Below are 11909 nucleotides of genomic sequence, written 5' to 3' on the forward strand. Positions count from 1 at the left end.
ATAAAGTAATAGGTCAAATTGAGATAATAGTTGGTCAACAGATCTCAAAAAATCCAGAAAACATCCTTTTAGAAATAGGCTTAACAGAACAGCGTAAAAAAAAGACAAGCTGGGCACAATAACAACTTTGTTAGTCATTGTGAGGTTAGAGATTGGTAAGGAATGGAAACAGAAGCAAGGGCCTTCAATACAAAATTGGAATGACTATCTGGAACCACTTTATGCTGGGTAAAATAGATTATTCTACAGGCATTCAGAATTTTGATGTTTAATGTAAAAATTTTCAAGCAATTTGGTCTCCTATTATTAAATTTTTACAAGATAAGGAAATTGTTTCATCTAATATACATTGCAAGGAGTTACTGAATGTTTTGACTTAAGACAGTATGTAGTAATGAATATATTTTGGATCTTTTCTCTGTATGTTGTACTTGACTATGGATAGAAGAAGTAGTTTATATTTATGATGATTTATGGTTCAGTTTTGTAATGAACAAACCTTGTTTCTATGAAGCTTGACAGCTGCTGACACCATATCACTGTATTGCTATATTCATATATTGCTAGTTAGAGCTTGAAAAAAACAACCTGGAATGTGCTGGAAATGGGTGCAGGGGGAAAAGATGGCAAGGTTTGAAAAGGACAGAGCATTTCAGATACAGTTCATAAATCAATGTAAATACTCTTTGGAACTTCCCGCCCCACATCGCTTTACATGGAATTGGGGTAGCAATGGATAACAGCCAGGTTAAAATGACAATGTGAAAGAACTCCATTACAATAGTTTCTACAGACCTAGTGTAACATGTAACCATCTGTAGACATAAATATGCTTAGTCTAGCGGGAATTTGGAAAATGATGTGCCACAGATTGCCTCATATGCAAAAAAAATTAATAATCCTGATACAGTATGCTCCTGAAAAGGCAGATGTTGGACAATTAAATATTAGTTATTCCAGGAGCCTGGACTATGGAGCCATCTCTGCATCTTGTTTTTTCTACAACCATCTGAAGCATTGTTTGATTTAAGATTGCACCCAGATGGATTTTCCCCCTGCACTACAGCTTTACCACCACAGGTTTTTCGATAAGAAAACAAATCACACATTTGTATTTGTTTTACTATTTTAATGTTCAATGCCTTTCCTTAGCCAAAGTTTGTCTAAAGATCTTTTAACTCTCTTGTTGAAAAATTCAGAAGGACCACATCATTAAAGCTGTCTTTCAGTATCCATTAGGGTTTCCACCCTTTGTTCAATATAAACCTGTCAATCATATCCAAAGATCTTTCTGGCTGGTCATAGGGCAGGATGTGTCCTCCACCTCGAACAATGACCTGTAGAATTATAAATTAAAAATACAATACATTAAAAAATAAAGTCCAAGAAAAAGAAATGTTGCTGCCTATACAGTGTAACTTTGGTCTTTATAAATATGCCCCCAAAATTACATCCAGGATTTTGTAGCTGTGCTAATCCTGCAGAATGATATGCACAGAACAGATAAAAGTTTATTATATTAATGCAGCAGATGCAAACAACACTTCATAGTGTTAACAAAAATGAAATAGGTTGCACAATGAAATGAAACAGATGAGTAATAAATGAAAAAAGTTCCACATATATGTACACACAGCCTTCCATGTACAACCCACGCTCTGTGTTCCCCATTTCCCATGTCCACAGCTAATACTGTTGAAGCCTTGTTTATCTACATTGGTCCTTTCTAATTTTTTTTTATTCCCCGGAGGGATATTTTTTATTTTGCAAATACTAAAAAAACTACAAATATTAGGAAAGAGACTACAACTAAGGATAAAGGAAAGCAAACCACACTAAACTAAAACCCCAAGAGGAGGAGATCTTTTCAGTGTTATTAAAAATGTTAGTACTATAAGTGTTAATATCACAATATACTTGTAGAGTTCTTGCTTATAACAATTCACTATTTATATGTTATTTTATTAGTTATTATGAGAGAAATCTCTGATCATCTTGTTCTTCGTTTCAAAAGGCCATTTTCCAAGTCCTTCTGCCTCTAATTTGGCATTCTGTCTCTGAAATCGTATACCACTCTGGCAGGTCCTGCACCCTTTTCTGCCGCAAAGTCCTCTTTCGTTCCAGAGGTAGCGGAGTCACTAGACTTCGTTTCTTCCTCTTTGGACTCTTCATCTGTCCCCAGCTGACGTCTCAAAAATTCTTTAGCTTTAAAAGTGGAGTCTATATTCTCTCTTCTATCGTTGATCTTAAAGATGACACCCTCTGGAACCGCCCATCTGTATGATATCCCATTAGTTTGAAGGAAAGAAATTAAGTCCTTGTAATTTTTTCTCTTTTGTCTAATTTCAAATGGAATATCCTTTAAGGTTTTGATGGTTACATTTTCCATTTTTAGTGGAGTTGCTGATATTGCTTTTAAAATGGCACCTCTGGTTTGTCTTCTTGAAAACCTGACCACTATTTCTCCAGGTAGGCTATTTTTTTTTATGTAACTGGAGTATGCCCTATAGGCTGACTCCATTTCGTTTACAAGTTCATCCGCTGTTAAGCCTACTACTGGAGTGATGATCTCACTAAGTACCCTCTTCAGGTCTTCCCGATCTGTTTCAGGAACTCCCTGAAACCTGAGAATCATGTTAGCTTTTTCCATCTGTAGCTGCAAAACTCGATTCTCTTGGAAATTCTGCTTTGATTCCACATCTCCCATCCTTTTCTTCAACTTCTTGCTTGTGGTGTCTATCTCTTTAATTTTCTCGTTTGCCTGCTCCACTTTTTTCTCTGTTTCGTTCAGCTGAAGCTGCTGTGCGCTGCAAAGTTTTTATTCATCACGGTCAATTGCTGGTTAATACCATCGAGTTGTTCTATCACTGGCATGAGCATATCTGCCAGGAGTTTGAGGACATCTGCTCCCTCTTCCGGTTTCAGACTCTGACTGTCCGGCTTCGTTTTAAACTTTTTCTGCTGGGCCGCCATCTTTCCCATTTTGTTTACAGTTTCTGCCGCTTCCATGCAACTCGGAAAAACTCGCCAAACGACTTCGCAATTCAGATAAGTCTCTCAAAACACTTTCGGTTTACTTCCTCCCCTCTCCCCCTTCGTGTCCGTTAGCTGCTCATTCGCATAAGAGGCGTCCCTCTTTGCAATCTCTTTTTTCAACCGCGGGGGGGGGATCGCTTTTCAAACTACTCCGTTTTATTCAGAACTCACGTTAATTGTCGGTCAGTTTCTCTGACCGGCTCGGTTTTACGCCATTCTGCTCAATCTCCGGCATTTGTCCTGATCAGTCCAGCTTGTGCCCGAAGGCCACTCAGCGACTGGAATTTCGGGGCAGAGGGGAGCCTCAATTCTCCGGCATTACGCCATCGAAGAGGCTACCCCTCAAAAGCCCCCTGGCCTGGAGCCTATCACAAAGGCTCCGCAGGGGTGTCACTTGAGGTGGCTGGTGTGCGATTCGCCCTTCCCTGTTGTGGGGAAAGCGTCCGCCATCGCTGATCCGTAGACCGGAAGTCTACATTGGTCCTTTCTATTGAACTGCTTCTAGTGTTTGCTGTTTGTCCAAGCCCAAGTCCCACTTTATGTTTTGAGGATGGCTATATTTGCACAAATCCAAACTATACACGTGCCACCTGCAGTAAATGGGAAGTATATGCATCTTCAAAAAAAGACAAAGGATTGGGCTACCACATAAGCAATTTTTCAGGGGATATTCAGTGCCATATACATGCCTTCATAATGGTTGGCTGTCTATGGATAGGTATTCTGGACCAAAAAATGAAGCAAGAATTGGCCTGTAGGCTGCGGATGTATTTCGAGCTCAAAGGAAGTGGCAGTAAATTAAGTAAACTGTCTTGATAAGGATAACATAAGACAACATTTTCCCTGTAATGTGTGTGGTTTTGTTGAATTCACATACACCATCCACATAAGATACTTCCAATGTACTCCTAAAAACACGAAGCAGCTCTTGAGGAACTTGATCAGATATTTTCCCATCACTATATGCTAGAAGTAAACAACAATGGGGCAACATCATAATGTTCCTCCAGAGAGGATCTTTGCCGGCGGCCACAAAGTCTGGAGTCTTGAAGGAGAAAAAGAGCCAGACTTCCGTCTTGGCAGCACTCTGGCACAGTGACTTCTGTGGAAGAACAGTTAGCTGAAGGACACTGAAGTGATATTTGATTTTATAATACAGCCTTTAGGTTTGGCAGCAAAGCTCTCTATTAAATCTGCTGTTAAAAAAAAAGGTCACAGTGCCACTTCCTCACTAGCATTAACACAGAAAGGGTTGGGGTTTTTTTTGGGGGGGGGTTAAATCTCTACCATATAAATCTTCCAAGAGTTTAGTCAGTTGATGCTCAATTTGCATCACAGATCTCTGCTTCAGTATAAGCACTGAAGCCAGAACTGGCACCCTTACCAAGATGACAAGCAACATTCATAAGCTGTGATCCAGAATAGATATAATTTAAAGAGAGAACTTTGTGAATTCAGAGCTTCCAGAGCAGAGATCAGAAGGCCTACTTGTATGAGCACAGTAGTAGTCTTCTACAAATGCACAAGACTTCTAACACACATTACAAAAATATACAGCAACCATGAGTTTTTACACCTTGCACTTACCACATACCCCCCCCCCAAGTCTGGGTTGCACAGACTTCCTTCTAACATGCACACACTAATCTAGGGTATCTATATGATTAGGATGGGGACTTCTCCATAAATGCCTCCCTGATAGGGTTGCCAGCCCCCAGGTCCCAGCAGGGGTTCCTCCACTTTTTGGGGCTGTAATCAACCGCTGGCCAGCTGGCAGGTGGGGAAAACCCCACCCCCAAATAGGGATGTTGTTGGGCAACATTCCCTGGAAGTGACGTCATTGTGTCAATTCCATCGTGCACGGTGCTCTGGTTTTGGGGCAAACTCTATGATTTTGAAGCCAAAAACCCATAGAGTTTTTGCCCAAAAACCAGAGCGTCACAAGCAATATCGCCAATGTGATGATGTCACTTTCAGGTGACATCATCACATCAGAACATTGCCTGACGACATCCTGCCCACGCCCAGAACACTCCCCAAATCCCCCTGTCACGATGGTAAGGGGACCTGGCAACTCTATTACCTGATTGGTGGGGAGAGCTGCATCTGGATTGCTGTTGCACCAAGAAGATGTATGTGAAAATTACCTTCAACATACATTCATAGAAATAAAAAAGGGCTTATGTGATTTTATTACACATGTAGCCTCCCCAACAGCCAACACACACTTTGTTTTCTCTCTTAGGGTTAACACTGCACAATTAGTTTGTGTGTCAGATTCAGAAAAATACTGAAGACACGGGGATATAGCCACAGCACCGCATCTTGGCTTTGTCAAGAAAAGCACATCCTTTCAAGGGTTGAGAGAGAGTTCAGGTTTCATGCACAATCCACTGCTGGTCTTTCCCTTTGCAGGAACCAGATGTGGTAATTTATTTGGGATGCACACTCTACCCTTATGTTAACTTGCTTTAAACCGCAGCCACCACACTCATTTTAATTTGGCTTTGGGATCAGTTTGAAACACAAATGTTGGCTATACTTTACATCCTTCCAGACGGTGCTCCTCACTCTTATCCAATCACAGCCCTCACTAGACACTGCTAAACGCTCCATGGAGGCTGTTCCAGGCTTGAACCTTAATTACAAAAGTGGGGGGGGGGAATCACAAAAAGGACTGTTTCAGTCATAGCAGTAAACAGCTGCACTTCTCCTTCTTTTCCATCCAGCTTCAAAGACACACAAACAGTATGGGGGGGGGGAATTGGCCAACAGAGTTCACAGGGCTCTGTTCCAAATGGCATCCACACACGGCAGAAAAGGAACAGTAGACTGCAAAGCCTTTGCTTATATTTACTATGACCCAAATTTCCTCTTTGACCTCCACATTTGGATGTAAAGGAGGGCAGCGGCTGTAGGATGTCACAGTGCTGCCTGATCATGGATCTTCAAAAGACCTAAAAGGAGGCTAAATCCCAGTATGTTAAAAATATGCATCTGCTGGTCAGATGCTTTAACCATATCATGAATGTAAAATGGCTTTGTTAATGTACATACACAGAAGTGATTTGTACCTCAGTCAGTTCAAGGAATAAAAAGAAGAAGCTCAACTGCTTGACAAACTGGCTGCAATTTATATGCTCAGGGTTAAAATGTCAGCCCCAGGGTGTAGACAAACTCGTCAGCAACCAACTTCCTGCTTGGTAGAGGGATGGAAAGCAGGAGCCAGTGTGAAATATACTGGGTTCAGATGCGTAGAAGTGATCAGCTCATAGTTTATTAGTGATTCAGCAAGAGAAAGAAGACTGCAATCCCTGGCCAAAGCCAGGTATTTATGCTTGAAAAGGTTTACACCCAAAAACACCCCACTCCCAATGATAGGCTATTTACACTGTATTGTTTCCCAACTGGTTTATTCTAGAACCCTTGTCTCCCTACTGGCCCATTCTAGGATCCTAGTAATCTATTGTTATGCATCCCAAGCTCAGTCCCTTTGCAAGGGCAGTTCAGGCTCAATACATAACACCACCCCCCTCAAGGTTCAGAGCCTCTTCAACTGACAAAGTCCTTTAAGTATGCTGGTCAGTGCCACTCACGATTTGAGTGGTGTTGTTCCGCTGACGGGGCTGCGGGTTCAGGAAACGTGGCGAGGGCCGGCCTCACCGCCAGACTGGGAGAGGGTGGTGGCGTGGGATGTTGTCAGGGCCACCAGTGGCGGCTGCTGCTGCTGTTCCGCTGGCGGCCTCTGAAGGCTGTCTGTTGGTTTCCGGGTAGGAACCCGGGTAGGTTCTCCTCGGGCTCCAGCTCCTCTGGGCTTAGCAGCTCCTCGTCACTGTCTTCTGGTGTGGGTATCCCAGGTTCAGCGGGGAGGAGACTTCTGCGGAGCTGGTCTATGTGTCAACGGAGCCTCTGGCGGTCTTCTGTGGACACCTCATATGATAGACCCTTTATAACCTTGGCGGGGACCCAGGCTGGGTCGCTGGAGAAGTTGCGTGCATAGACGGGGTCACCCGGGAAGAACCTGTGGGGAGCGGCTTGATTCTCTGGGGCCAAGCAATCGATCGAGATGGGTTGTGAGGCGCCTTCCCATCAGGAGTTCTGCAGGGCTACGGCTGGTGGTTGTGTTTGGGGTTACCCGCTGGCCGAAGAGGAAGCCTGCCAGCCGGTGGTCCCAGCTTCCCTGGACGATCCTGCAGAGGGACTCTTTAGTCGTCCTCACCACCCGCTCAGCCTGGCCGTTGGTTGCAGGGCAGAAGGGAGCGGAATGGATGTGTCAAATGGCATAGTAGTCTGTGAATTCCCAAAATTCGGATAAGGTGAAAGCTGTCCCTGTTGTCCGTTACAACAGTGTCCGGTATGCCATGTGTGCTGAAGATCTGCCATTGGGCACGAATTGCTGCTCGGGACAATGTGGAAGGGACTGGCACCACGTCTAGCCATTTGGAGATGAATCCACCAGGATGAAGAAGATCTGGCCCTGGAATGGACCCATAAAGTCGAGGCCCATGGCTTTATTTATTTATTTATTTATTTATTATTAAATTTATACCCCGCCCTTCCCCGTAGGGCTCAGGGCGGCTAACAAGGCAAGAAAAAAGAACAAGATGCATTTCTTCCTTTAGGAGGTGCTATTGTCAGAAGAAAATAAAAAGGTTTCAGTTTTGTTTTTGCATGTGGATGGGTATTCTGTTTGTAATAATTGTTTGGATACACTATATTTTTAATATGCTAGTTGTGATAATTTCATGCCAAGTAAAAATGTCCATAGTCATATTTTATGTTCCTAAAGTAACAGAATGACTTTCAATCTAGAAAAGACAAAAGAAATGCTAATATAGCATTTTTCTCAATTTTTCTGAAAATTTCCGTTTCCCCCCGAAAAAACCTGGGGGAAAAACGGGGGGTTTTCCGAGCTTCAAAATTTCCGGAAATTTTACTTCTCTAGCCCTGGGGGGCTTCGGCCGGGACTCTTGGCACGTCTGACAGCGTTTAACACAGTCCTCAATTTCGCTATCCATGCCGGGCCACCAAATGTAGCTGCGGGCTGGCGTCTTCATACGCACGATTCCCAGGTCCAATTCATGTCAGGCTGTTAGGACACACTGGCACAGTGGAGCGGGCACAACACTTGGCTTCCCCACAACAAGCATCTCTTATGGGCCGACAGTTCGTCCCAGCGTGAGGAGAACGCGGCGAACTCCAGGCCCACCCAGCTGGTGGGCCAACCCCTCCCCACCCAGTCCAAAACACGGAAGAGCACGCGGTCTCGTGCGGTGTGGCGGGCCACATCGGGTACACCTGGATGGGATGGTCGAGCAGGTCCTCGAGGAGCAGGATTTGGTGTGCAGGCGCCGGGTCCAGGCCGCAGGAGGGAATCTGTGTGACCCATCGCTTTACCGGGCCTGTGGTGCATACTGGTAGCCAGCCAAGAAGATAGACCATCTACCCTGGGGGACAGCATCTGTGGGTCTGGCAATCCGGAGCCAACAGACCCAGGAGGGGGGGTTTGTGGTCTGTCACGATGGTGAAAGGTCACCTGTAGAGGTAGTCGTGAAACTTCTTGACACCTGCCACGATTGCCAGCACCTCTTTGTCAATCTGTGTGTAGTTGTGCTCGGCCGAAAACAAGTTGCAGGAGTAGTAGGCCATGTGGACCTCACGGCCGTCGGGCAGCCGGTGTCCCAGGACGGCCTCCACCCCATACAGGGAAGTGTTGCAGGTGAGGATGACGGGGAGCATCTCATCGAAGTGCACTAGGACCGTGTTGGAGGTGAGCAGGTCCTTAATGGCCTGGAACGCGGCAGCCTGCTTCTGGCCCCACACCCAAGGAGCTTTTTTATCGAGAAGGCAGTGCAGGGGCTCAGCGATTGCAGCCTTGTGAGGCAAGAAGGAATGATAGAAGTTCAGCAGCCCCAAGAAGGCCTGGAGTTCCACCTTAAAGGAGGGAGTTGGAGCATCAACCATGACGCAAACCTTGTCGGGTGTCGGATGGATGCCTTGAGCGTCTACCAAGAACCCCAGGAACTCGACTCGCTGAACCCCCAGGAGGCATTTTTCCTGCTTCACCTTCAGTCCGGCGGTGTGGAAACGTTGCAGGACGGCACACAGCCTCTCGGCAAAGGTATCGGCCATGGAGGCAAAGATCAAAACATCATCGAAGAACACCTGGACCCCAGGGATACCTTTAAGGAGACAGTCCATTAGATTTTGAAAGATCCCCGGGGCCACGCTGACCCCGAATTGCAGCCACTGCACCCGGAATCAATGCTTCCTCTAAGCTGTGGAGTCTTGTGAGCAAAAATTCTCCTTTGTGAGCTACTGGCATTAAAGTTATGAGCGAGTGGTTTGGCTCCTGCATAAATTAGTTTGCTATCGAGCCATCCTTCCTGAGCCTTGGTTCAATCAAGAGATTTAAAAACAAAACATAAAGCCTTTTGCAAATGAATTTTGTTAACGCATAATTTTGTCTCCATCATCTTTAGACAAGTGGTTCTTTGTGGTCCCTTCCTGTGGATACCTCCACATGTGCACAGCCATTTAAGCCAACAAGCAAAATGCTACAATACAGATGTGCCATAAGCGGACAGGCAAATGGCAGGAAGAACCAAGCTGTACTTTGAAGATGAGTAGCAAGTCAGCACAGCTGGTCAATGACTGGCTTCACAAGCAGCACTGTGGCTTGGTGGGAATAATGTGCAGTGTCATATAGCCAAACCAGCTGGGCTACATTTATTAGCTGGAATGTACTAGAGGACCACTTAACTCTACTATCACCTTTGAACACACCACTTACCACACTTCACAATGTATGTACACCGTGTGGCTTTTGCTGACTGAGCTTCAAACAGGTTTTATTATAAATAAATATTGGCTATCAATGGTCATTCATGTCTACATTCTCATCTTGCCTATTCAGAAACTTAGGAAGGCTGGAACTCATTGGACAGATAATGAGCAAAAATACTATATATTCTAGGAAAGCAGAAGTAACAGGAAATGAAGTAAGCAAAGAAGAAGGTAAGCAAGGATGCCAGGCTCGCTACTACCAGGGCCAGGGTCTTTTCAGTGGTGGCTCCTTACTGGTGGAATGAGCTCCCTGAAGAGATCAGGGCCCTGCAGGATCTTCTACCGTTCTGCAGGGCCTGCAAGATGGAGCTCTTCCACCATGTTTTCAACTAGGAGCCACCCTGAATACTACCATCACCTTAACATCTGGCCTATACCATCATGTGACTTAAGACCACCGAGTTGGACTGTCTGCTTGCAAACATTTTTAGTACGCCACCTTAAGTAACTAATGAAGGATCACTAGCACTTTATGATTTTATGATTCGTTTGAATTGTTTTAACTTAATTTATTTGTTTATTGGTATTTCTGTACCAACTGTGTAAGCCGCCCTGAGCCCACTTGCGGGGAGGGCGGGGTACAAATTAAATAAATAAATAAATACATAAATAAGAGCAAGGAATATGTTGGAAGCAGAGAAAAAACACAGTTAGGAACAAAGAATATAAGCTTTCAGAGAAATAACAGTGAGAAACTCCTCCCTAAGCGCAAACAACTTCCAGCCAATCAGTTTGCCAGACTGGATGCCTAGAAATGATACCTAGGCTCACTGAACCTATCAGATTGGAGGTGGTCTGTAAGCTTACGGATAACTTCTTCAATAGGCCTTGGGCAGCCCAAAAGCTAAGCTGCACATCCAAGAATAGGTATGCTTGCTCAATAACGAACTGAATTCTTAAAAACCAAGCTGTTCTCTTGTTGGCCAAGTGCCAGTGTGTGTTATACAAAGGCTGTGCCACCCCACAGCAGATGAAAGACTGAGTGATTGTCTAAATGAAGAAAGCTAAGTACTAATGATGCCAAGAAATTTCAAATGCTTGAAATGCAAAAGAAAAAAAAGATTAAACAAAAAGCCTCAACCATTTTAAAATGGACTTGTCTCTACTGTGAGTCATTTCTTGCTAATACCCTTTATTCCTAAGCAAGAAAATGGCAACTGCAAGGGTTTATTAGATACAGAACATAATCACTGTGTAACAGCTTCTTCTTCCTTTTTTAAACGGCCAATACAGTTCCCATGCTTTGGGTCATCACTTTTGGCTGGGATTTATATTTTTCTCTTCCTCCTGAATTGAATTGGGAAGGAGAAAAAAACACTACAACTCGCATATTCCCTGGCAGAAAACGATGGCCAGAAGGATAGGATTGCATTGCCAGTTAAGGCCATACATTATCCCCCTACCCTTCATAAGGCTTTTTGTAGTTTTGTAACTGACAAGTACAACTCGCATATTCCCTGGCAGAAAATGATGGCCAGAATGATAGGATTGCATTGCCAGTTAAGGTCATACATTATCCCCCTACCCTTCACAAGGCTTTTTGTAGTTTTGTAACTGACAAGGAAGGTGGAGTTCCTTTGGGGGTTTTGTGGGTGGGTTGTTATGCTCCCCCCCCCCCAAGCATTACTCTCCACTGCTTGAAAAACCCTCCATTTGTATGTGGTGGGGAACACCTCCTATTAAAGGTAAAGGTTTCCCTTGTTCGAAAGCTAGTCGAATCCAACCCTAGGTGGCGGTACTCATCTCCGTTTCCAAGCCGAAGAGCCAGGGTTGTCTGAAGACTTCTCTGTGGTCATGTGACCAGCATGACTAACCACCGAACACTGTTATTTCCCACAAAAGCGGTACCTATTTATCTACTTGCAATTTCTTGCTTTCAAACTGCTAGGCTGGCAGGTGCTGAGGCCAGAGACAGGAGCTCACTCTGTCACACAGCACTAGGGTCTTGAACTGCCGAGCTACCAATCTTCTGGTCTGCAACTCAGTGTCTTAACCTCTGAGCCACCGCGGCCTCTATTACTGCTAAG

The 11909-nt window shown here is 44.5% G+C and overlaps 1 protein-coding gene across 2 annotated transcripts in view; it reads right to left on the bottom strand.

The window, feature by feature from the left end:
• Positions 1–1186: 1186 nt before the first annotated feature.
• The window catches only part of CPVL (carboxypeptidase, vitellogenic-like), a 62841-nt gene continuing 52118 nt past the window's right edge, over positions 1187–11909 (bottom strand). The window contains exons 12-13 of one of the 2 annotated variants that reach the window (XM_015405792.1): positions 5584–5674; positions 1294–1337 (exon numbers count right to left, since the gene is read on the bottom strand). In XM_015405792.1, the coding sequence (XP_015261278.1) occupies positions 5630–5674 (45 nt within the window). In that variant the 3' untranslated portion in view covers positions 1294–1337; positions 5584–5629. Of the gene's footprint in view, positions 1338–5583; positions 5675–11909 lie in introns of both variants that reach the window. The other variant, XM_015405791.1, reaches the window with a different exon arrangement.

Source organism: Gekko japonicus, unplaced genomic scaffold (genome assembly GCF_001447785.1).
Source record: "Gekko japonicus isolate JY-2015 unplaced genomic scaffold, Gekko_japonicus_V1.1 scaffold126, whole genome shotgun sequence".
Classification (NCBI taxonomy): Eukaryota; Metazoa; Chordata; class Lepidosauria; order Squamata; family Gekkonidae; genus Gekko; species Gekko japonicus.